The 27,599-nt window shown below is 39.2% G+C and overlaps 2 protein-coding genes across 4 annotated transcripts in view; one reads left to right on the top strand and one right to left on the bottom strand.

The window, feature by feature from the left end:
• The window catches only part of KHDRBS2 (KH RNA binding domain containing, signal transduction associated 2), a 696,574-nt gene that overhangs the window by 357,346 nt on the left and 311,629 nt on the right, over positions 1–27,599 (bottom strand). For all 3 annotated transcript variants that reach the window (XR_004047149.2, XM_004696331.2, XM_045294878.1), the window contains exon 4: positions 5,072–5,218. Coding sequence is in view for 2 of the 3 variants with exons in the window: in XM_004696331.2 (XP_004696388.1) it covers positions 5,072–5,218 (147 nt within the window). In the remaining variant the exon portion in view is untranslated. The remainder of the gene's footprint in view (positions 1–5,071; positions 5,219–27,599) is intronic.
• On the top strand, positions 14,869–15,395 carry LOC123522248 (interferon-induced transmembrane protein 1-like). The gene has a single exon (XM_045294879.1). It carries the CDS (start codon positions 14,893–14,895, stop codon positions 15,265–15,267), a length of 375 nt encoding a protein of 124 aa, XP_045150814.1. The 5' UTR covers positions 14,869–14,892; the 3' UTR covers positions 15,268–15,395.

Raw genomic sequence — 27,599 nt, 5'->3', positions numbered from 1 at the left:
TAGAATGGCAATTAGTAACAAAATAAAACAAGTGTTGGTGAGGGTGTGGAGAAACTAATGAAAATGTAAAATGGTACAGCCACTTCAGGAAACAGTTTGATGGGGATTCAAAATGTTTACCATCTAAGTCCTACCTTGCTATTGTTGGGTGGCCATGAGTTGTCTTTGTGGACTATGTACACCCCGGGCGGCAGAGTAGAAGTGCCCTGCACGGTTTTCTAGGCAGTAACGCTTACACGAGGTTATGGTTAGCTCTTTCTCTTTTGGTGACACCGAGTAAGTTCGAATTGCTGACCTTAAGCAGCAAAACATTTAAATATTGTGTCCCCCCCCTATCCCAGTCTTGGGAATGGACCCACACAAAGAGTGAGCACTGGAACACAAATAGACTCCTCTATAAGACCCACCGCAGGTTATTCGATAACAGCAAACTGGAGAAACACTGGAAATAAATAACATGGATAAATAAATCTGCACACTCACTCCTCACCTGTCCAGTAACTAGATTGCCGTTGTAAAACTGGCGTTATGTGTGCGTGTAAGATGATCACATCATAACGCAGAGTGGAGAACAGCTACTTCGTTAAACCACTGCAAAATGATGCCATTAGATAACTGCTGAAGTACTGAAAATCCCGGCTCAGTCAAGTTGACATACAACCTTAACTAGCACAACCAGTGCTATTGTCACTCACAGTCACCTCAGACCTCAGTGTTGGTACTGTCAGGTGTACATTTTTAATGCACAAAATAGAGAGTAATTATTTTTATAATTGCTGCAAATGAAAAACATCCGTCCAAATGGCAACTGATACCGAGAAATAGAGGTGTTCCTCGGGCATCTAGAGAAGCAAAGTCCAAACACTTATAAAAACAAAGATGATCCTTGAACACAGTGGGCTGAGTGAAACATCATTCATAGAAGGAAAATGTTATATAATCGCACATAAAATTAGAAAATGCATAGAAGTCCAAAATTATTCATTCTACCAAGGAAGGGTAGGATGTAGGTAGGAGAGGGTGAGTTTTTCTTGTTTTGGTAAGCTATTAGGGATTAAATGGAGACCAGAATTTTTCATTCTGGGCAATAATATTTCTTTTGTTTTGACGATTTATTTAAAGTGCTAGAACTGTGTTATTTCCCCACATTTTAAGACATTTAGATTTCTCATGAGGAGTTTCAGGTTTCAAAGTCTGCAGTTTAAGACATACAAGTTTTGGACAGAAGGGTGGGTACTATACAGAAGGGGGAGGAAGTAAAATGTTATCTTTCAGTTCCATTTCTCTCTAAACTTTCTGAAACCCTTTCATATATCTGAGAGATATGAGAGCTCTGGATAAAACAAATTAGTAGAGAAATCTAGAGGTGAGTGATCAATCCTATAATGATTTCAATCTTAAATAAGTGGTCAGTAAAAAGCTGGACACAATCCACAAGAGTGAATGATAGGTGGCAATGAGAGGGCAGGAGATACTTTAGATTATGTAGTTGGGGAAGAATTTCTATAGTGCTGACATTTGTGAGGTTAGTACTGAATGACAAGGAGATGGGTAGCTATCTTTTATGAATTGTATTGTGTTAGAAAACTGACCCTTATACCTTTGAATGTAACTGTTTTACAATTGGTTTTGGTCTTTCACTTGTTTGTTTTTGTATATTAATGTGGACATAAAAGTTTAGGGTGCATCCTAAACCTAATCTCTTCCTCGTTATATAAAGGACAGCATAGACAAAGAGACATGCACAGATGGCACTAGCTGATGGCTGAGGCAGATGAAATCTACGAGCTCAGAAGCTCCGAGAATTGCCAGTTATGGTGAAAGCAGTGGGCTATTCACTGAAAGTGTGTTGGTTTGAACCCACCGAGTGGCTCCTCGGGAGAAAGACCTGCTTCAGTAAAGATTGCAGCCTAGGAAACTCTGTACTGTAGTTCTCTGTTATATGAGGTCTCTGTAAGTCAGAATTGATTCAAAGGGACATGACAATGACAGTAAGCACGGGAGGAGCTGATGTTAGACCACACACTAAATTCGAACTTCTAGCTTCCAGAAATGATTAGATTTCTGTTCTTGAAAGCCATTTATGATAGTTTTGCTATAGCGGCCCTGGGAAACAAATACACTGTGTTAATATTTGGGAGGACATTATAGAGTCTTAGGGAGGAGTGAACCCAAAGTCAGAATGTTTGTAACATATTGAATGATCAATTCCGCAGAATAAAATTACAGAGCTAGACAGGGTCAGGTTGAACCAGCCAACATGCAGTTGAACAGCTAACCTTAGAGTTAGAGGCCGAGTATTTAACAACTGCATCACTATAGCTCCTAAATCTGACCCATATTTTTAATTTCCATTTGTGCCTGTGTCTATGGTGGATCTTGGTCGTTGCGTGTTGCTGTAGTTAGGTGTGAATGAATCAATTTCAATTTATAGTCACTTATGTGAGAGTAGAAATATCTCATGGTGGATTCTTAACTGCAATCTTTATGGAAGTGTTTTATCAGGTCTTATTCCCATGAAGCCATTGGGTAGGTTGGAACTGCCAACCTTTTGTTTAGCAGCTGAGATACTTGCACCACTGAACCTTCTTGACAGTTGAGTCTAAAACCTAAGCCAAACTTCCCATTGTCAAGACCATTCCAGCTCAGAGAAACTATAAGGCAGAGTACACTAGCCCAGTGGGTTTCCAAGGTTTATTTTTGATTATGGAATTAGATTGCCACCATTTTCTCCTGCAGAGACATGGGTGAGTTCAGCTCGCTGCTGTCCACATAATCTTTGTACCACCACATCAAAATTTGACCCAGATACCTGCTTTATCCCTCTGCATCCCTCCTGCCAACTTTAGCCAAGTACTGCAGCAGTCATCCTGCTAAATGCTTACTGTGTCAGGTGCCAGGTTAAAGGGTGGGGTGCAAGGTTGACCTAGAGGGATGTAGCCAACCATGTCCACACTGAGCATAGATTTCAGTACTCAAAAGAGAAGACAAACCCACTGCCATGGAGTCTAAATAAAAGTGTCATAAGTATCCTCAGGTCTAAAAAGTACTACGTGAGATGCATCTTTGGCATTTATAATAAAGGGAATTGACCTATCCGGAGCCCAGGAGAGGCAACAATGAAATATTATTTTGTGTTCTATGTTATCCCTCCAAAAAATCATTCCAATATTCTATAAACTATAATAACAACATAGATAAAATCCCTCCATGTGTATGTCTCTATATCTATACATATACACACATATATGTATCTATGTATGCACATAGTGCATGATAATGTTCTAAGTGATTTCTTATCTACCACCTAATTTAATGTTCCTAATAGTTGTAAGAGAGGTCAATTATAGTTATATTCATTTTAAAGAGGAATAAGTTGAAGCTCTGAAAATGTAAATGACTTGTCTACAGTCAGGAAATGAGTTAGTAATGTAGGCAATCCTAGATGTCTGCTTTGAGCTAAATATAGTAAAACTCTTTACCCAATAGCAAACAGCATTTCGTTTGGAGGCAAAGGAACAAAGAACATAACATCCTCATTCTTAAGAAATATGCAGCCTATTTAAGGAGGTGCTCAGATAAGCACCGGGTAATCAATTGTCCATATGAAGGTAGAGGATAATTAGTGATATAGGATTATTCTAGAACTTTGTCTTGACAGAAGTTAATTTTAAACTCTACACATAAATAGATGATCTGACTAAATCATAATATTATATTCTGACATTTCCCTAAACTTGTTTTCCTTTTATCATGCTCAAAACCACTACCAAATAAGTAACTTTTTAATTTTTTGCCAATCAAATGACCCTTTCCTTTGAGTTTATTGTTGAGTTTCGTTATCTGTGATTCTTCTTCATTCTGTACATTAATTTTAGCGAATCCCTCCCCTTTCTCTCTTCACGCCCACGATTTCTAGCCAGGCATTCCAGAAAACTTTACTCAGCATTCTCTTTTAATTATCATATTCCCAGCTCTAAAACTGGTGCCAAGAGTTCTGTTTGACTGACCTCTTCCTAGAATGTGAAATTGTCAACACCCAGGGAAGCTTTAGTCATCCAACCTTCTTTTATTTTTCTTAGAAATTCAGAAGGGAATTTTATTAAATACTAAGTCCTGAATTTTCTGTCTTAAACTGAACATTCTTTGTCACTTCAGAATGAAACAGCTGATTTTCCAATAAAATATTTGAACCTATCAAGACAGATGATTTAAAAATGAGTGCCATGAAGCCAATTTCAACTCATAACCATCCCATAGGACAGAACAGAGCTGCCTCCGAGGGTTTCTCAGGCTGTGAGGCTCTGCTGGAGCAAAAGCCTCATCTGTTTGCCTCAGAGTGACATGGGGATTTGAACTGCTGACTTTGAACATCCCCAAACCTCTAGGCTTCTGTGCGTTTGAACTGTTCAATAACTCCAGGGACCCTAAAAATAGGAACCCTGACAGAATACCATAAAAGCAATGATTTTATATTTTAAATTAATACTATTGTCATGGTTAGGTGCCATACAGTTGCAACACATAGCTAACTTATGTACAAGAGAAAAAAAACACTCCCCAGCCCTGCTTCTTCCACACAATTAGTAGTGAGGTTGAGTCCATTGTTAAGCTACTGGGTCAGTCCATCTCACTGAGCACCTTACTTTACCCAGTATGATATAAGCATTGTCTTATTGCAAATACTACAAATTTAATCTATTTCCCACTTTACTTGAAAATGCTTTCTCTTTAATTACCAACTGCTACAAATATATGTCAACTATGCAGTGATTAGGACACAGAAAAAAGTGTACAATTTAAATGATCTATTTGTACTTAGACAGTTTATTGTATTTTACTTCATGGCTGTGAACTAGAGCAAGACATGTACTACACTGAAGACACAGAATGCTGCCAAACCGTGCCAAGCATCTTGTAGATCCTCTTCTCTTTCAGCTTCATATCAACCATTTAATATATACTGACTTTGCAAAATAGGTACTAACTCCAAAAAGCTAATCAAGATCAAAGGCATGATTTTAATAGAAATGGATGAGAAACGCATTTATAAAAAGTATAAAGCACTTACGGGAACCAGGAATTTTTTAATCTCTTCTAATGCATGACTCATACGTGAATAAGCCTCCCCAGGTGGAGCAAACACTTCAATTAATACATGAAGTTCATCACTCAAGTGTGCGTATTTGGCTTCCCCACTCTTCCTTAGTTCTTCTTCCTGTGAAAGAGGTTATTTTTAGAAATACAAATCTACTCCTTTTGCATTGATTTAACATTTACCAAGCATATGACAAAAGGGCATAATCTAAGCAGATTTTACCTAAGTAGAAACCCTTTGAGAAATAAAATTCTGTTACAAGCCATTTAAAGATTTTAAAATCATTTTCAGCATTGCATTTTTAATGTCTTAATTATAATGTACAACAGATATTAATCAGAAAAAGAAGAGAGCTAAATTCCAGAGGGGGAAAATAGAAATGTCATGAACGTTTAAAGCACACAACTAACTTCTGGGAGCCTTGTGTACACAACCATATTCTGAAAAATAATTAATCTGTGTGTCTGATGAGCATTGGTTTTTCAGAGAATAAACCCAAGATTACTACTGTATTCTTTAAGAAAAACCAGGGTGTTCTAAGCTACTTTCTCAGCATCTGTGAAAAGGTCCTTCGTGGATGATTATAAGTCTGTAAACCATGACTCACTCTCTCAGGCTACGTTTCCGCTGACCCAGGTTCTGGCACCTCATACAACTTGCTGACTTTTTGGTCAACAAGAATGTACAGCAGGCATGGCCCTTAATCGTAATATTGACAATGAATCTTCTTAAACTATTTCTCTTCTACTTAGCTAACAGTAAGTGAACATTTGCAAAAAATGATGGTGGCAGGGAAAGACAATGGGAGGTTTGCAAGAATTACAATTAAAGGCAACAAATAAGTATTCTTATATGCAAAATTTTGTATATGACCTATGAACAGAAGTTTGGATACATGTGCAGACTTAACAGGTGTGGGAGGGGAAATGGGAGTATATAATCCAATATTTATATGTAGGCTTGACAGAGGATACTTGTATTTGTGTATTTACCTTTGCTTCAATACATCCATGAATGTGCTATAACATAAAGGTGGAAAAGTTATAAAAACTGCTTGAGATCATTAAGGTTTATTGTGCCAAATCTGGCCAATAAACACATGTGAAATTAATTGAAGGGCGAAGAGATAAATGGCTCGTTGAGCCTTGCCTTTCTAGGTCTCAGGTCTCTTGTTTTTTGATGGTCAGACCACGGTGCAGCTGCCTTAGCCAGTTCTCTGCTTCAGCTGGCAAGGCTCACTTCCTGTGAGACATCTCTGAGGAGAAGCCACATGGACCTACCCTGATGCAACCCTGGGTACTGAAGCAGCCATGTGGAGACCCCTGCCAGCACTGAGATGCTTACATGCTCACTGATTTGGCTTTCCTCCTGCAGTTGGCATCATTGCATGTGTTTTGTGAGATTGAGGAGGACTTTGTAGATCAATGTGGGTCATATGGGTTAATGTTGGACTTATGGGCTTGGACAGCACTGGGTTAGGATGCTTTCTTAATATACGCTTACCCTTTATAGACAACTCTCTCTTATACATATGAGTTTCTGTGGATTGCTTCTTTAGTTCACTCAGACTAACACACTGCTAGATATAACCAAATACCTTAAAGGAATAAATCCTTGCTTTGGAGCATTTGGTCTGTGGTCTCAGATGATACTAAGGTCAATTGGCATAATACAGTCCACAGAAATAATGTCCTATGTTCTACTTTGATGAGTAAGGCCTGGGGTCTTAAAAAACAAACTAACAAACAAAAACTCTGTGAATTCCATCTAAAATACAAGTATTCATCTCATCCTGTCCAGAAGGAAGAAAAACATTGAAAACTGAAATAAGCACAGAAATTATTAGTCCAATAGACTAATGTCCCCCACAAAAATCAGCCTCTACAACCCCAAGACCAAAAACAAAAACAAAATCTAGGTGGTGTCAGGCTACCCTTACCAAATGCTCTGTAAGGGATCCCATTAGAAGCCTGGATGGAATGGAGGAAGTTTGCAACCCAAGTCAGAATCATAAAAGAGACCTAGCTTACTGGTCAAATAGATACTGGTGAGACCACCAAGACATTGATCCTTGGTCACCCTGCAGTTCTGGAATTGAACCCAAGTTAGAATAATCAAATTTTTGAAATCATTTTTTGGGGGATCTTACATTTTTTATAACAATCCATACATCAATGTATCAAGCATATTTGTATATTTGTTGCCATCATCATTTTCAAAATATTTTCTTTCTACTTGAGCCCTTGGTATCAGCTCCTCTCTTTTCCCTTCCTCCCCCAACCTCCCACCACCATAATCTCTTGACAAATTTTAAATTATTATTATTTCCATATCTTACACCATCCACTGTCTCCCTTCACACATGTTTCTATTGTTTGTCCCATGGGGTTGGGGGAGGTAGTATACACCAACCATTGTGATTGGTTCCCCATTTCTACCTCTACCTTCCCCCACTCTCATTGTATTGCTACTCCAATTATTATTCCTGAGGGGGTTACCTGTCCTGGATACTGTGTGTCAAGAACTCTTATCTGTACCAGTGTACATACTCTGGTCTAGTATGATTTGTAAGGTAGAACTGGAGCCATGATAGTGGGAGGGGGGGGGGCATTAAAAAACTAGAGGAATGTTGTGTGTTTCATTGGTGCTATACTGCACCCTGAGTGACTAGTCCCTTCCTTGTGTCCTTTCTGTGAGGGGATGTCCAATTGTCTATAGATAGGCTTTGGGTCTCCACTCTGATATCTTTCATTCCCAAGAATATGATTATTTGTTTGGGGCTTTTAATGCCTCATATATGGTCCTGTCAACACCTCATGATCACAGAGGCTGGTGTGCTTCTTACATTTGGACTCTGTTGTTTCCATGCTAGATGGTCTCTTGTTAAACTTCAAAACTTTAAGACCCCAGATGCTGTATCTTCTAATAGCCAGACACCATCAGCTCTCTTCCCCACATTTGCTTATGCACCCATTTTGACTTCAGCGATCCTGTCGGGAAGGTGAGCATCACAGAATGCCAGGTTATTAGAACAAAGTGTTCTTGCATTGAGAAAGGACTTGAGTAGAGGCCCAATGTCTGCCTGCTACCTTGATACTTATAATATAAATATATGTACATAGGAATATCCCTATCAATATATTAATATATTTATATATATACGCTTATATTTATACCTCTAAAAATGTCTTTTGCCCCCTAGTTCTTTCATTTATTTCCTTTCACTTTCCTCTTGTCCCACTATCATATTTGATCCTCATTTGGATCAGTCATTTAAGATTTTTAAGAGGCAGCAAATACCCAAGGGTAAAGTTCAGAAGGCTAGGAAAGAAAGGGGAGTGAAAACAGAAAATACAGAGAGAAAGTAGTACAAGTGAGGCACTTTAAGGACACTACAGTGGATGAGCCGAAACGTGCCTTAATGTTGAATGTAAAACTGACAGTCTTCTCTGTAATCCTTAACCTAACACACACACAATTTTAAAAGTGGCTTCATCAATGTGATTCATACTTAAATAATTCTGATTCCACAACCAGTGTCTTTTATATTACAGCTAGAATTTCATTGTACAATATCCAGGATTCAAAATATGTCTGAAAAGCTCATATTAATACTATTAATAAAATTTTACCTTTTTGAGTCTCCTCCTTCCAAATAAATTAACAGTCATTCACAAAGGATCAAAATAAACAAATATTTGTCAGTTTGATGTAATGATTTAGTAACATGACTAGATCTCAATTGACTGAACCAAAATAAATCTTCAATTGATTTCATATGGGTCAAATGCATGACCCATGCTAATGTGTGTTGATCTGATTAGAGATGCCTCACATTTCCCACTAGAGTCCCCATTCAAGCAACAGAAAAGAAGGTGTTGTCCATGCTTTCCTTGATAGCATTCACAACTCAAATCTCTTTAATAGCAGTGCCTTCCAATATAAAAAGGAGCTCTGGTGGCACAGTGGGTTTTGCATTGGGCTGCTAATCCCAAAGTCAGCAACTCAAACCCCCAGCCACTCCCCAGGGAAAAGATATGGTTGCTGTGACAACGATGGATGAACCTCAGAAACTCAAATAGGCAGTTCTCTGCCCTATTGAGTCTCTATGAGTGGGTGTTGAGAGGAGGACAGTGAGTTCGGAGTTTTCAATGTAGAATTCACTCCTCATTTCTGTAAGAGTATTTTCTATCATTAAGTAGGGTTTTTTGCTCAAAAGGGCTTTTTAGTGTCCAATTTTCCGTTTGGGGAAGAGAAGTAGCACTTGACTGAATGAACTATACCCATGGGGGAGCGTAAATATCTCTTTCCTCTTTAGATCCTGCTGGGATGCAAGCTGCTTGTTAATTCTGGGGCCAGCACATTTGAGCAAAATGCTGGGGCAGTTGGATCAGAGGATTCTGGACACTGGCCTCCCTGTTATTTCCTAAGCAGAGTTCCAGCCGGTCATTAGTTGTCACTCGATAGCCAAATTGTGACAAGGCCACAGAAGATGATGCACAGGAGTCCATTAAAATGGGAAACAATTATTATATAGGTTTTACATCAAATTATCCAAATTGGCACTCAGGAGTTGAACCAAGGAGCTAATGTCTATGAAAACAGGTTTTGCCATTTTAAGATGCGTCCTCTTTCATTTTCTTTTCCAATTAGCCTTCAAACGAGCAGCTCTCATCGTGGAGCCTGAACTACAGGAAAGGTATATACATGGCATATTATGGTTTTTTTCCTTCCAACACAAAATCTCAGGATGATAAATTTATACCAGCATGTTTCAAGTGCTAGTAAAACCAACAAAAGTATACGATGTATTATATTAAATTAATTTGCATTGTTAGTCCTGATTTAGGGTGAGAGTTCTAAAGGGGACACAGAGTGTTGGGATTCATGGGAGAGAAGCATAGGTAAGGGGAGATGGGTGGCTGTAGTCGATGAGCTAGTTGAAATGCTCTCCATGTTAACATTTGCAAAGCTGAGAGGTTTTCTATGGAGGGTTTTCTGTAGTTCTTAAACTCTCCTAAACACTCATATCACGATTGCTTTGTTATCCTGGAAAGAATGAAGCTGTTTTCTTGAAAATACTTATTAAGCTCTAATATTTCAACCATTGTATCAGGTAATCCACTTGTCTCAGTGCCTTAGCACACCAGGAATCCATTTCCATTCTAGGAAAAGTCCTGAACAGAACTTAGTGACATTCAAACACCTCTCCTTCACTCAGAAATATAAAAATCTAGCCCCTTACCATCTTCTGCCTTCAGCAAGTTGTTCACCATGTGGTCACTAACAGAACGTGGTGGCTGCGGCAGATACTCTGCAGAAGGTGTCTCTGAGTCATATGTAAAAGTAACATCAGCCATGGAATTTACATGACAGTGGTCATAGGCTGATAACATTTTCTAATTATGTACTCAGAAAGAAGGCAACAGAGAACCAGTGCATGTTTACCTAAATGCCCCATGACACAGGCACATGCTAGACTGCCATGTTCAAAAGAAAATGTCCAATGAAGAGAGAATGGGAACCAAACGTTAAGTTGAAGATCTTCTGTTGCTACATTAAAAATTAAGTTTAATAATATATTTTACTTAATAATATATTATTTAAATAAAGCCAGATACTTCATCCCAGGTACTGTATGAAGTACTCTAGTACTTTAGAGAAACAATCCACAGAAACTCATACGTGTAAGAGAGAGTTTTATATACAGGTTAAGTGGATGAATCAGTGAGCATGTAAGCATCTCAGAGCTGGCAGGGGTCTCCACACAGCTGTTCCAACATCCAGGGCTGCATGAGGGTAGGTCCATGCAGTTTATCCTAAGGGATGTCTTTCAGGAAGTGAGCCTTGCCAGCTGAAGCAGGGAACTGGCAAAGGCAGCTGCACCCTGGTTCGACCATGAAAAAGCAAGAGACCCGAGAACTAGAAAGGAGAGGCTCACTGAGTCATTTATCCCTTGACCCTTCAATTAACCCCCCATGTGTTTATCGGCCAGGTTGGCACAATAAACGAACTACCTAAGGTACTACAGAGAGGCTTCTCATGCTTGGTAAAGTAGAGCTTAAATGAAAAAGTGGAAGTATCTTAGTGAGATGGATTTAAACAATGACTACAACCATGGTCTCCAACAAAGCAACTATCCTGAGGACTTTGCAGGACAGTCATTGTTTCATTTTGTTATGCTTGGGAAAGTAGAGGGCCAGGGAAAAGGAGGAAGAATCCCAGTGAGATGGAAGGACACAATGGGTACAACTCTGGCTCAAGGATAGCAGCAACGATGAGGGCGATGCAGTACCAGGCTTTGTTTTATTCCATTGGAGGTAGGGTCCAAATGAGCGAGGGCTGACGCAGAGGCATCTAACAGCATATCTTAACAAACCTATTGAATACACTTCTATTTTGATACACGTTGGGTTCCCATGCACCCCCCAAATCAACTCAATAGGAACGGTTCTGTTTCTTCATTTGCTTGTGTAAATGCGGCTTCAACAGGAGCAGAGCTAGTCTCCTCTCAGAAAATAACTGTAGACGCTAGAAAAACAGGGATGGTGGGGGAAGGCTCTTCTCTGAAATCTAAATCAGAGTCCAAGTTACTCCTTGCATTTAGATTGAACCTTCCCTGGGAGGTTACACTTGTCTGTGTTGATGAAGAAAGCAGCCCATTGTCACTTGGAAATTCCACTCCAAGGGAAGAGGAAAAGCAAAGTAGACGGCAAGGGTTACTTCTATTCAAGGGGCCTAGCAGAGGTTGTACACCTGACTTCTGCTCTGTTCTTTGGCAAGAACATAGCAAACAGTTGCCTTTTTGAAAAGGAAGTTGTGACTGTAGTCTCAGGCTGAACATTCATGAATCTATTTATAGTGTGGGGTTTCCATACTGACTATAAGTAGGGAGAATAGACACTGAGTAACAATGAGTAACAATGAGCTGTCTTTGCCAGTCAGCTCTCATTCAGAGCTCATTGAAAAGACACTGGACTATTGAATCTCATTTTGGTGAATAATAGCTGGGGAGTGTCTGCCAAAATATCCAGGTTTTCTTTTCAAAAGCAATACTATACCATTCAGTTTGTCATATTGAATTAAGCTCCTCTGTTTGTATGTGTATATGGTATATACTATACCATTCAGTTTGTCATATTGAATTAAGCTCCACTGTTTGTATGTGTCCAGATATTGTGGCCATCACAAAAAAATCACAAATGCCTCAACAAGTGTATTTTTAGTAATTTAATCTTGATATGTTCCTTAAATGTGAGTTCCCAATACATAGTTGAGGGTGGGTCTTATCTTGATAAGAAATGCATTATCTAATCATTTGCTTTTGAATGGGGCTGTAGGGTTCTAATGTTTATACTTAGCATCAAAATAAAGCTATGTCCAATTATTTTTCTCATGTTTTCTAACAAAGGTCATGCACAATTCCCTGAAATGTTACCCATGTAGAGCTGGAGGCAAAATAGCAGGAAGAGTACCAAAAACGTTGCAAATGATTAAAAGTGTTAAAAGCATCTTGAATGCAAAGTGAAATGAATAGTTTCAAAGTGAATGCTACTCCAGTAGTAGCTCCACTTAAGATAGCCACAGAGCTACACTAATGGGGAGTATATCAAAATAATGTGAGACACTTAACTGAAGTCGAATATACTTGAAATAATGCAAAAGTTTGTTTAAAGGATTACACAGTTTACATTATTTAATCTGACATGTAAAAGGTATTTCATTGAGACTATCTTCTTTAACTACTGAGCTTCAGGCAAATGATTGTCTCGGTACCACAATGTGAAATGAATTGGAGCCTAATTATTATCTTTTAATTAAAATTATTAATTGTTAAACATAAAACAAGAAACTCTAGATAAAGTCACTAGGGAATTTCAAGTGTGACTTTGTATAACCCTAAATATTCAACCCCAGGTTTAGACATGAAAGTAAAATTTAGGGGAAACATAAAAATTTTAATCAGTTTTTAATAGAGAATTAGTGTGGCACTAGATAGAGTCTAATTTGGATTGCATTAAAGTATTTGGTGTTGCTTAAAGGAAATGTTTTCTTAGGAATTATCATTTGTCACTTACATTCTACAAAAGAATGCCTTGACTTTAAAAAGGACAATTATGAAATTTCTTCCTTAATTCAAATTGCATATTCACTGATCCTGGAGAACAGAGAAAAGAAACAGCTTCATACAAGAATGAAAGAAGCAAGCGATCCAGAACTTAGACTCAAACATGCCACTTGTGGCACTTTCTTCTTGTCACTGGTTTCATAATAAAACAATCACATGGCGGACTTTTTCTATTGTTTCTTTGGTGACAGGGATGCAAAGTACTTCGCACAGATTGTCTCATTTTATCTTCAAAATTACACTTCAGGCGCCAGATAATGTTATTCCTCGCTTCTGTAAGATCTCCCAAACAGATCATCTTTTTGAGAACTAAACGGTGAAGCATAGAGTCGTCTTAAAATCCGGATGACTTGATTCTAAGGCTCAGGCTCCTAATCGTCATGTGCACATTGGCCGAAACCCAAGAAACGACCAAGCTCACTGCCATCAAGTCGATGCTTGTTCATCGCGGCCCTGTAAGATGCAGGAGAACTGCCCCTGCGAGTTTCTGAAATTGTAACTCTTTGCAGGAGTAGATAGCCTCATCTTTCTACCACAGAGGTAGTTTTGAACTGTAGACCTTGTGGCTAGTAGCCCAACCTGTAACCACTACCCCACCAGGGTTCCGAAAGATCATTAAGTATATGTAAACTTGTTATAGAGACTGGAATAGAGGTCCCAAAGCTCCGTATCCTTTCTGAGATACCTTGGCTAGCAGTGTGTCAGTATCCAGTCCCACGAAGCATTATGGTCCCTAGAGCTTCCTGTAGCAGATTACAGGTCTTTGTTCACCCAGCACACCAGTCATGAGATTCTTTCCCTTCCTCCAAACGATTCCCATTCCTTTCTGGCCCGTGTGCACCCCTTAACCCCAGTGAAACTATCACTTCAAGGTCATCTGTCCTGTATCTGCCTCGGCACCTCTCTACTCCAAACGGCGCCTTCCTCCATACACGTTTATAGTTGAACTCTGAGCAGTTTGCACTATTTCTCTTAAATGTGCAAGTCTTAGTCTTCAAACTGTTTATTTTGTCCAGGGTCACCCTCTCTGAGAGTAGTTATGGTTAGGATCCCTTCCCCTCCACCCTCTCAATTATGTTCTGGAGTCATAACTCAAGTCAGGTCATAATCGGGTACCTCACCTCATTTCATGTGATGGAAAACCAACCTCCCAAAATGCGAAACAGCATCATATGACCCCTTGTGGCCTGGCTTCTGGGTATGGTAATTTGGTCCTTGGATTGATTAATTGTGGACATAAACCCCCCCAAATATGAAAATACTTCAAAAGATCTATTCACACTAAATTACTTAGGAATTGTATTGACTTCTTTTAAAATCAAAGATGATTGCTATTGAAGGGTATGGGACTGGCAGTCATTGCTCTTTGGCTCATATCTCTTTCCTTGAGGTCCAGAATGAGTTCTAATGCCTTCCTTGCTTTTATGACATGCATTAATCTGGTAGGTGTGGTTCTGCCATGGTGAATTAATATGATTGAAATGTTTGTCCTATTATCAACAGCCATGGTTCAGTCACTTAAGAGTTTAATCTATACAAGTCAACAGTTCATGCAATGAGGCCCATAGTTGACCTATACTTGTATAGTTTCTTTATCCCAAGAGTGTTTTAAATTCTATACCATTGGCTCTCCCATTCTGCAGGTCTGTGTGTCCTCAGCCAGGAGATGGCTCAAGAGGAGGTCAAGATGGGTGGGCTGCGGGCCCCATACCACGCCGCCCCCATGCAGTCCACCGTGATCAACATCCAGAGTGAACCCCAGGTGCCCGACCATGTTGTCTGGTCCCTCTTCAACACGCTCTTCCTCAACTGCTGCTGCCTGGGCTTCGTGGCCTATGCCTACTCCGTGAAGTCTAGGGACCAGAAGATGGTGGGTGACATGATTGGGGCCCAGAGCCACGCATCCACTGCCAAGTACCTGAACTTCTTCTCTACAGTCCTTGGCCTCCTGGGAATCGTCATCTTCATCATTCTTGTCGCCATGGGCACAGTGATGAGCTTCCAAGCCCTGTCACAGATGGTGGGCCAGCAAGGCCACTAGTCACTGCACCACTCTGTGTCCTGGACCCTCCGGCCCTGCCCTGCTAGACGACCTGACCTCTGGCCTGTCTGCTGCCGCTCCTGTCCACAGCCATTTGTGCATGTATCTCCATCTCTCAGCAAGCTCAATAAAGCGCCCCAGTGTATAATGGTGCAGTGACATGGCACACACACAAAAAAATTCTATACCACTGGCTAAGTGAATGTCATTATCAAAAGAATTACCTCATGTCCTAGGGGGAATATTGATAATATTCTCTAACATAAAATAGCAATGATGTCTCTAAGGATATCTATCTCTATCAATATCTATATCATCTATATCTATATCTATCTCTATATCCCATACATATATGAATGAATTGGGGGCTTGCACTTAGTTCCTGCTCCAAACTAAGAACAATTAGTTCTTATAACATGGCCTTGCTTGATGCTAGACCTCATAAGAGATTACTGATGATCGGGGTGTGGTAGCAAAGGGTGGCAATGAATCTAGATGGTGCATGGCTATCAGAAAGAATAACATCTGGGGTCTTACAGGCTTTTCTTCAAACAAACAGCCATTTTAGTGAGACATCCTCTAAGGCAGTGGTTCTCAACTGTCCTAGTGCTGTGACCCTGTGACACAGTGCCTCATGTGGTGGGGACCCCCAACCATACAATTATTTTCATTGCTACTTCATAACTGTAATTTTGCTACTGTTATGAATCTGGTGACCCCTGTGAAAGGGTTGTTTGACCCCAAAGGGGTCGTGACCCACAGGTTCCAAACACTGCTCTAAGGCCACAGTAAAGAAGAGCACCAACTTATGTGATCCAAGCGTTGCAAATTTTAAAAAATCCCAATCTGAGAATATGGTATCAGAATTTAAATTCTGAAGACGTGGTTTGCAGAAGACTATGGATGACAGTGTAGGCCCAAAATGCATTTGAAGGGTCCACACATGGAGTAATCCTCAGGTGAATTCCCTCTGACTATAGCTCAGGGACGTGAATCAGGCAAAGAGTATTGTAAAGTCATCATGGTAGACTTTGGTAAGCTAAAATGCCATAGCTTATCACTTCTCTTTTGACCCATTTTAAAGTTGGTTCAGTTTGTTTTGTTGTTTTTTTTTTTACGTGAAGGTGGATAAGCCTCTGGTGAATCCCCCTGACCTTAGCAGACCAGTGGTGTGAGTAGCCTAGCCAGTACGCAAAGTGCATTCAGATGCAGGTACGGTCAAATTCAACACTCTATCATTTGATCTTCCAGTAGTCTCATTTTAATTTTTTCCAGTTTTTAATATTTTCTGCTTTCTTTTTGATTGGGGCTTTTTCCTTTTTCCTTTGTTATTGTTGTGTTTTTTTTGTTTTGTGTGTACGTGTTTCTGTATATGAAATGCAGGATAGATAAATCGACAGACAGGAGAGAGTGACTGGATTGATGGTTTCTAGGGGGTATGGCGGAAGAGGCTGGGAGGAAATGGGGAGCTAGTAGTAACAATGAGAACAATAAGGAATAGAAAGTTCTAAAATGATTGTGGTGATGATGGCACAGCTCTTCTTAATATGATTAAATGATTAAATTGTATGATATGTGAATTAGATGCCAATAAAACTTTTAAAATAAAAAATAAAATAAATCTAAGCTATTCAAAGGGTTTACATTGATAACCCCCTTGTATATATGTCAAAAAGAATTCTCATTCTATTTTCTGAAAGGCCTTCTCTTCTTCATTACCTTTTGTTTCTTCTCACATTCCTTTCCCTAATTTTCTTGTATTCTACTACCTGGAATTTCCCAGGCAATTTCAAGTTCCTTTCACCTCGATGACACAGAGTAGTTTAGTCATTCAGAGAGAATTTTCAGCTCACCCGGCCAGCTCGCTGTGGAGCTCAGCAGAATAAAGGGACCTCAATTCATTGGCCTTACTATCTTTAGGTGACTATCATTTGTTACTTGTAAAAGTTTGGAGTTATAGCTCCTTCTTTAAGCAAAGTGTCCAAGGTTTTATATATATATATATACACACAAAGACAGTATTCTTTATAGAGGGATTTTAGTAAAACAATGTTTCCATTTTGCCAAATTAAAAATAGCAGCCACCTACTTTGGGATATTTTTTAATACGGTCTCATGAACTGTTCAAAAGGTGCCCCACACCATGGATTCCTACTTGCTCTACTCCAGATTTGGACATGTGAACCTCCTATTTTCTCCTGTAAGACTCGTCCCTCCCACCATCACCACCATCAGACCGAACGGCCGAGTCCTTCCCGATGATGCTCTCCCCATCACCTTGGAAACACACACTATTCATCTAGACATATTTGTAATACAGGAAATAATATATATGTGCTACTTGTATGGAAATTATCAACATGCAACACACATACAATATAGTTTCCTTAATATATAATTAAGAGTAAAATTATTCTTAACTGATACCTACTTACGTCATCAGATTAACCAAATATTTACCCCTCTAGTAAAATTTCTCAAAAAAGTCTAAGACTCCATTGCTGCTCAAGTTAGTCCCTGATGCTGTAGTGCCACCAGCTCTTTTGGCTGTCATCGCTGAAATGGTAGTACTGAGAGGTACTTTTTCCCAGACCTCCCGAGACAAGTTGCGTTTGTACTGTTACTTCATATTATACTTTATCATGTTTTATATGTATCCTTTCAATTATTATTTCATTATACAAAAACTTTCAGACACAAATCATGTAGGTTATAAGACATAATTTATTTACACATTGCTTCTGTACTTATAGTAAGAATGCCTTCCAATATCTTTTGTTCCTACATCTGTATGGGCATCACCATATTATTTTATGATCCTATCTTTTTACATATCTAGTTAATCATTTTATCAACTCCAATGCTATATTATCTCATATACAAAAATACAGCTAGTAAGATGCACAGATAATAGTTGATGCATTCTAATTGAAGAGAAATTCTAGCATCAAAACATATCTTTAACTTATTGATGATGCTGAGTGTCTTCAACTGTTCAGCCATTGATGATTTCAAGAAAACTATTGTCAAATTATTAGTACATTTATTATGGCTCACATGACATGAAGAATCATGTATATATTTCTAATACATAAATGCATATTCAGTGCTAATTCATGTTGAAATCAAATAACTATGCGAGTGTAACGTGTACTACATCAAGTTTGTGATGTGCAATTATCTGCAGTTATGTAAGTAAACAAAACACCAGAAGCTTGTACCTCAGGCTATTTATGTGCTCATAATCTAGCAAAGAGAGACAATCATATTTCTTATAGTCTTTCCCATTTTGACTCTCCTTGGAGCCCTCCTTGGCGGCGGTGTAGATATGAGTTAGACTACGATCCACGTGGTTGGCAGTTTGAAACCACCAGCACCTGAGAGCGAGAGCCTGGGCTTTCTACTTCTGCAAACAGTTAGTCTTTGAAAACCACGGGGGGATATTTTCTAGTCAGCGCTGACTTGATAGCAATGAGTTACTTGTTTGTTTTGATATGGATTGCTATTTTATGAAATAACAGGATCAGGAGAATGACAGTTCTATCAGTCCTTATTCTCACAGATATCAAATCAAAGTTGACTCACAGCGCCCCTACAGGACAAGGTACAACTTCCCTGTGGGTTTCTGAGACTAGAACTCTCTTTAAAAAAATCACAGACAACCAAAAAGTGGATGAAGGGAGACGTCGGACAGGGCAAGATATGACAAAATACCCATTTATAAACTATCAAGGGCTCATGCGGGAGGGGGGAGCGGGGAGGGAGGGGAAAAATGAGGACCTAATGTCGGGGGTTTAAATGGAGAGAAAATGTTTTGAGAAACGATGTACAAATGCGCTTTACACAATTGATGTGTGTATGGATTGGGATAACAGTTGTATGAGCCCCTAATAAAATGTTAAAAAAGAAAAAATAAATAAATAAAATGCAAAAAAAAAAATCATTTTATTGGGGGCTCATACAACTCATCACAATCCATCCATCCATCCATTGTGTAAAGCACATTTGTACATTCATTGCCCCTGGCATCAGCTCTTCCCTCCCTGCTCTATATGAGAGTAGACAGCCTCATCTTTCTCCAGAGGAGTGGCTGGTCGTTTGAATTGCTGATCTTTTGGTTGACAGCCCAACACATAACCACTATGCCACCAAGGCTTCAGGTCAATCAATAGAGGTATAAAAATAGCTTTAATCTTTTGCACCCACCAGGATTCTATCTCAAAGCCTATGAAGTTAGAAAAAGGGTCCCAATGATGGCAAACTGTACTGTATCATGACAGTTTAGCGAATCTCCCACCATCCTAAAGATTAAAATTCTTTTTCCTTCCAGTTTTGGTAGCTTATTTTATTTGTTTTTATTAATTGGACTGAATACATGTATTAAATCATTCCCTATTTCAATCATGTCCAGCAGAAGTGTACCTTTGCCACCACAATCAGTTTCCAAACATTCTTTTTCTATACGGACCTTGTGATGTCATCACCCCTCACCCTGCCATCTCCTCTGTGTCCTCCTCCCCCCAGAACCCTTATTCCAGCTGTTGACTCTATGGGTTCATCAGTCCTGGTTTTCATACCTCCCAAAAGGAAAAACGTGTACCACAACTTCAAAGGGGTGACCCAGGACTACGTGTGGCATAAGTTCCTAATCTCATTTGATTTACCATTCCCTTTTCAGAGAAACAAAAACAAAACTCAGTGCCCCTGACAATTAGAAACTTCAGTCCATGATTGGGGATAAAGTGTAGGTATCTGCTTTTGCAGCCCTCTTGGAATACCCCAGTGCCCTCCAGGGGATATTGCCTTCCGCTTTGGGAAATACTGATGTAGAGGAATAATTAGGATCCGTAAGTGCTTAACTGATAACCTAAAGGTCTGTAGTTTGAACTTTCCAGCAACTTCACCAGAGACAAGACCAGACTATTTGCTCCCATAAAGGTGACAGCCTTGGAAATTCTATGGGGAAGTTTGCCTCTGCAATAAAGGGTCAATGTGGGTTGAAATTTACCCAGTGGCAATCGGTTTATAAAAATCAATATTTTCAAATCCTATAGTAAAATACCAACCAGCGCTTTATTGTAGACACTCTGATGCAGTCTAGACTCCAGGACAAGAACTTGTTTTAAGTGCCCTAGGATGAGCTCCAACTCACTGTGGTGCTACGTGCTGCAGACAACACTGCCGAGCGCTGTGGCACCCCCTAACTGTTGTTATGCTTGAGGCCTCTGTTGCAGCCATTACGTCAATCTGTCTCCTATACTTCACCAAGTATTGCGCCCTCTTTTCTGCGATCCTCTACCAAGCATTGTGCCCTTCCCCAGGGACTCTTCTATCTTGACTTGATAATGTGTCCAAACTAACACGAAATCTCACCATTTTTTATTCTAAGGAGTATTCTAGCTGTACTTCTTTCCAGGGGAAAAAATCAACATTCTTTACCAATACTGTAATTCAAAGTACTCTCCTGTGTTCCCCACTCATTGCCCAGCTCTCACATGCCTACCACGGCAAGACTTGGGGAGATAACATAAGGGCCCTTTTAATCACAGCCCACTATTCACTAGCCGCACCAACTGCAGAAAATCATTTGGCTCTGGTGACCCTTAGTACCTTCAAATGCAAAAGAAAAAGCATTTCTAAAGATATTGTTTTCAAATGGTGCTCCTTGGAGCTATTGAGTTCCAGAAAGGCACCTTAGGAATCAACTTGAATTAAAATGAACTCCGCCCACTTTCATTCAATCATATCAGCTCAACTTGGATCTGGACATATATCAATATTCCAAATAAGAAGATGCTGACATAAAAACTCAGGAAAGTAAAAACAATAGACAATAGTAGATAGGATGATAATTAAGGATTCTAATTGCATTTCAATTTTATAATACATCATATGACTTTCCCTTATAGGCTTTCTACCAGTTAGAACTTTAATTTCAGAAAGTACTACATTTCAAACAGTTTTCTTCTAAGATGTAGTATCAGGAAAATTAAAAATAAGTGTACCTTCTTTTTAATCCTTGAGCACCTTTAATGAAGCAGAAATATTATACACGTTATATCATTTAATCTTTATGGAACCCTTAGATGAGCTTTGAAAGCAGTGGAATGAAAAGAGCATAAAATAAAAAATAATTGATTTAGAGAAATCCAGAATTAATTAACTGTCCTGATGTTTATTTCCGATATTTGTTGAGGCAGTTACTTAACTTATGCTTTAGACTTGTACTCTACACTAGGAAACTGTAGGTGCTCATGTCAATATCAAATAAGGGAATATATACATGTATAAATCAGGAGGGTCTCCACAAACCAGATTTTTCCCCAAATAAATGTATTTTTTTTTACAAAACCTTCAAAGTACTCTCCACTACACTTAATACATTTGTCAAATCTGCGACTCCATTCTTGGACACATTTATCAAACTCATCTGCTTAGATGGCTGACAGCACCTACCTCAAATTTTTATTGAGTTCTTCTATGTCATTAAATCTTTGTCCTTTCAAGTCCCTCTCCATTCACAGAAAGACAAAGAAGCCCCACAGGGCAAGGACAGGTGAGTGAGGTGCATGGGGCCAGAGGCAAGCTGTTTTATGCAAAAAAAATGACACATTGAGATGGCTCCATGAGCAGGTGCATTGTCATGGTGACAAAAATGGACCCTGTCTGCCATGAATCAGGCCTTTTTTTGTCACACAATCTTTTCAGAACTTCTAAATAGAAAGCTGATCAACAGTCTGACCTGGTGAAACGCACTCCAAATGCACTATCCCCTCATACCAAAAATCAAATGGGCATCATTTTTATGGGGGGGGGGTACACATCTATCTATCATTTATCTATCATCTACCTATCTATCATCTAAATAGAGAGAGTGAGAGGTAGAGCTAAATAGAGAGAGAGGGAGAGAGAGAGAGAGAAAGAGACGATATAGAGGTAGAGGTAGAGATAGAAGTAGAGGTAGAGATAGCTATATCACAAACACAGTGTCTTACACACTCTGTACACTGAGAAAATGTGAAAGTTCTTCTCACGAATGAGAAATTTGGTTAGGACTACTCAGATATGACATTTCAATTCCACTTGCCTGGATACAAACACTTTTATGTAAACAGATGCTTGTAAGAACATGAAAATCGCATAGCATGATATCTACAAATGTTTCAGATAAAATGTTGCCTTGATGTACTAAAAAATACATCTATTTTTTGCTGTTTAATTGTTACTAATTTAATGTAAATGTGTAATAGTACACAAAGAGAAAATACACAGTTAGTTCCTGAGTTACAGCAGGTTTCCTGGTGAAAATTGGTCCTGATAAAAATCAGTACAAAAAATCCTATCAGTGGGTACCTACCTTCCCGATATGAACACTGAAGACAACTGTATGCATAAGCAAATGTGGTGAAGAAAGCTGATGATTCCCAGCTATAAAAAGATATAGTGTCTGGGATCTTAAAAGCTTGAAGATAAACAAGGAGCCATCTAGCTCAGAAGCAACAAAGCCCACATGGATGAAGCACACCAGCCTGTGTGATCACGAGGTGTCGAAGGGATCAGGTATCAGGCATTAAAGAACAAAAATTAATATCATTGTGAATGAGGGTGGGTGCAGAGTGGGGACCCAAAGTCCATCTGTAGGCAACTTGATAGCCCCTTACAGAAGGGTTGCAGGGAGGAGACAAGACAGTCAGGATCCAGTGTAGCAATGATGAAACATACAACTTTCCTCAGTCTAGTTCCTAAATGCTTCCTCCCCCCAACTATCATGATCCCAATTCTACTTTACAAATCTGGCTAGAGCAGAGGATGTACATTGGTACAGATAGGAAATGGAAACACAGGGAATCCATGACAGATGATCCCTTCAGAACCAGTGGTGAGAGTGGCTATACCTGGAGGAAGGTAGAAAGGGGGAACCGATTACAAGGATCTACAAATAACCTCCTCCCTGGGGGATGGACAACAGAAAAGTGGGTGAAGGGAGATGTTGGACAGTGTAAGATATGACTAAAGAAAAATAATTTATGAATTATGAAGGGTTAACGAGGGACGGGGTAGTGGGGAGGAAGAGGGGAAAATGAGGAGCTAATATTAAGGGCTCATGTAGAAAGTAAATGTTTTGAGAATGATGATGGCAACAAATGTCCAAATGTGCTTGACACACAATGGATGGATGTATGGATTGTGATAAGAATTTTACAAGCCCCCAATAAAATGATTTTTTTTAAGGTCAGTACTTCTTTGTTTCTTTTAAGTTTTCCCTACTATTGTATTTTCTTATCAGTGCTGTTATAAATCTGATGTTTATTTATCTGTGGGGGTTGGAAGCATTACATATAAACTGACGTGATTTATCATTTTATGCAGTACATATTACTAATGATTAGGTATACACAAACCAAACAGTTATAAGTGCTGCTCATTGTAACTTGAATATGTTGTAATTTAGAGAGTACCTGTATTGACAATTATTCTATGTCAAAATATCAAGTGTTTTATAGAAATAAAAGAAACAATTAACATCACTTACATTGTCCTGATTTATCTTCCATATGTCATGCACCATATAACATTAAAAGCCCACACATGTGGTAGTTAAAAGCCCAGGTTCTATTAGGCTAGTATTAAAATTCCAGCTCTTTCATGTAGCAGTGTACAAGGGGTACCCACCTAAAATGGAATTTTTTTCAAAACAACCTTATCACCTTCAAAGCACTCTTTATTATACTTCATATATTTGTCAAATCTGAGATTCCATTCTTGGAAACACTTTTCAAACTCATCTGTTTGGATGGCTGACAGCACCTCCCTCGTTTTTTTCCCTTCACCTTTTCTTTGTTGTCAAATTGCTGTCCTTTCATGTTCATCTTCATTCATGGAAACAAAACAAAGTTGCACGGAGCAAAATCAGGTCCATAAGGTGTGTGGGGCGAGAGAGGCATGCTATTTTTTGTCCAAGCCTGGCACATTTAGATGGCTGCAAAAGCAGGTGCATTGTCATGGTGGCAAGACCAGATCCACCCCTCTGACACAAATCAAGACTTTTTTTGTGGCACACTGTTACACAATCTTTTCAGAACCTCTAAATAGAAAGCTTGATCAACAGTCTGACCTGGTGAAATGAACCCAAATGCACGAGCCCCTTATATCAAAAATCAAATGAGCATACAGTTTTTTGGGGTACCCCCTCCTATAAATGCAGGTGAGTAATCTCACTCTTTGGGGTTTCTAATTCCTCATCTGTAAAATAATGATAGTTCTAATAGCATTAACATAGTTAGCACTAACCAAATAATACTATTACTACATATTATTGTAGTGAAAAGCACAATTCAATACAATGCATTTAATTATACATGAACGAAAAGATTTAATGCACTCAGATGCTCCAATTAATCTCCCAGAGTAGCTATTCTGTGACAGTAATAAACTAGATAATAAAAAGTTAGAAAATCATAACATAAAGTACACGCAAGTTTTATATGGTTTTACTTTAGCAATTATTATCGTCATAGTTTATCCCCAGACTTATAATTTACTAGAGTGCTTTTTGCAATCCTGTTCTTCTTAGTGCCCCAGGAGATTTTCTTTTGGCATAAATTCTCTTCAGAAATAAATAAGTCTATTGTCTACACAGTTTTTTCCCCACCATCAAGAAATCCAAATAAATACACATTTATTATTTATACCTTGGCCTGAAAAGGATTCATCTGAATTTCTGAATTTAAATGCATTTTAAAGCAGGCATATGTGGGGATTGTTTGATGCCAGCATAAATGATTTGCATGTAGTTTGTCCACACACAAGGTGTTTTGTACAAATGGATCAATATAAAATCATTATAGATCCTCTACAGTGTCTCAAGGTTTCGTCAACTTCACCTTCAAATTCACCTTCTCTTAACCTGAATGTGGCAAAAGGTCTTGGTTAAGGCCTTGCATATTCCAATCAATGATCAGTAAAGGGATAACTTTCACATTCCTAATATTTCCACCCATCCTAATATTCTTACAGAGTACATACTACCTGAAGCATCAACAGGGGCAAAAATGATGTTTTAAAAAAGAGTAGTTTAGGATTGCATATGCTTGATTTGGGAGCTTATGTATTTATATTACACAATGGTTAAAGCAGGTGGCTAACAAAAAAGGCTTATACCCACCAACTGCTCCAGCAAAGGAAAAAATAAACCAAAAAAGGGCAATCTGTTCCTGTAAAAGATGTGTTGTTGCTGTTTCCTGCCATGAAGTGAACCCTCACTCATCGTTAAAAACTGACCAGAGGAACGCTGCACTGCCCTCTGGGATTCCTGCACTGTAATCTCATGGAAGGTGCTCTGGTGGCACCATGGTTTTAAGCTCACTAAATAGTCAGCTGCTTTCTACTCACCAGAAGCTGCTGTACAGGCGAAAACAGAAACCAAACCCAGTGCCGTGGAGTCAACATCAACTCATTGACTTAATAGACAGAACAGAGCTAGCCCAAAGGATTTCCAAGACTGAAATCTTTACAGTAGGAGGCTGTCACTATCTCTCCTCCATCGAGTGGCTGGTGGGTTCAAAGTGCTAAACCTGTCACTTAGCAGCCAAGCGCTTTAATCACTGGGCACAGGATAAAAAGACCAGACAATCTGCAGAACACTCTCGTAGAAAGCACATACTTTTACATCTCATGGGGCAGTGCTACTCTAGCTGTTAGACTTGGGATGGGCTAGACTTTATTCAATGGGAAGGCACACAGCAAGTTATGTTAAATATTGGCTAGCTTCTCAAAAAGTGTTTGGTTTTTTGTTTTTGTCTGATAAAATGAGGAGAGTGTATCGATACAGTTAGTAAAAAGGCTATCTCACTTTTCAAAGGAAAATATCACAGACTAACACAGTTAAGCACCAGATTATTACCCGAAGGAAGGGCAAATCTTTTTATTTTGCCAGTCAACAGTCAGAAATTACCCAATGAAGGCTGAGTCTGTGTGGAGACTCCGTATGAGCCGCTTGCAGTTACCCTAGTGTGAGGAACATATTCTCTCCTACATCAAGCACTCAAGGAAATAAAAAATAATAGAAGCAAATTTCTTCACAATGTTAAAAACACGATTTCTTATTTAACAAAATGAGAATAGAAACTATAGCCTGCCCATATCCCATTGTCAGATTACCCAATAAGCTAGGGTAAACCCAGGTTTATTTGTAATTCCTTACTAATTGGTAGTGAGCAAATTTATATTTTTTCATCAAATCCAAGATTCTGATTTTAGGCATGGCTGGCATGTGTCTCTCACCACCCTCACAGAACCTTCCAACAGAATCAAAGAAATTTTCTTTCTCATTAATACTAAAAATGGAGACCTTCTGCCAAGATGGCTCATTAATTTAGAATTGATGTGAATTTTTAATGAACTTAGTAAATGCACACAAAGCAATAAGTGAAACAAAAGATGTTGGGTGAGAACATGGGTAAACATACACATTATTTTATAAATTACATTACGTAGGATGCTGATTCTTAAGATACCTGAATGCTGTTTTCCATTTCAAGAAGAGGCATCTTCCAGAAAGAAAGGCCTTAATATAATCTGAGCCAGGCACCTTTTGAGTTTGTAATATAATCCAGGAAGAAAAGTGTGCTTAAAATAAAAGCCTGTGTACCAATTAAGAAGTGAAGAAGGCAAGTAAGCTGGGTGAGGGGATAGCAATAATCTTTAACCTGATAGATCTTGGCAGAATTGAGGCTGAATCTCATGTTGTTGAAAGTATAGCATCTGGGGTCTTAAAGGCCTGAAGGTAATCATGCGGCCATCAAGTTCAGAAGCAACAAAGCCCACATGGAAGAAGCACACCAGCCTATGCAACCATGAGGTGTCGAAGGGATCAGGTATAAGGCATCATCTGAACAAAACATCTCACCATAGTGAATGATGGGGGGAGTGCGGAGTGGAGATCCAAAGTAGGCCACTGGAGATCCCCTTGCAGAGGGGTCTCTGGGAGGAGATGAGCCAGTCAGGGTGCGATGTAACAACCATGAGAAATACAACTTTCCTCTAGTTCCTGAATGTTTCCTCCCCGCTCCCACTATCATGACTCGAATTCGACCTTGCAAGTCTGGCTAGACCAGAGGATATACACTGGTACAGATAGGAACTGAAAATACAGGGAATCCAGGGTGGATGAGCCCTACAGGACCAGTGGTGTGAGTGCGAAACAGGGAGGGTAGAGGGAGAGTGGGTAGGAAAGAGGGAACCGATTACAAGGAACTATATGTGACCTCCTCCCTGGGGGACAGACAACCGAAAAGTGGGTGAAGGGAGATGTTGGACAGGGCAAGATATGA

This window comes from Echinops telfairi, unplaced genomic scaffold (genome assembly GCF_000313985.2).
Source record: "Echinops telfairi isolate 266 unplaced genomic scaffold, ASM31398v2 ScPeMD7_3533;HRSCAF=4204_1, whole genome shotgun sequence".
NCBI lineage: Eukaryota > Metazoa > Chordata > Mammalia > Afrosoricida > Tenrecidae > Echinops > Echinops telfairi.
The sequence above is the reverse complement of the archived record's forward strand: the minus strand, read 5'-3'. Positions and strand labels throughout refer to the sequence as shown.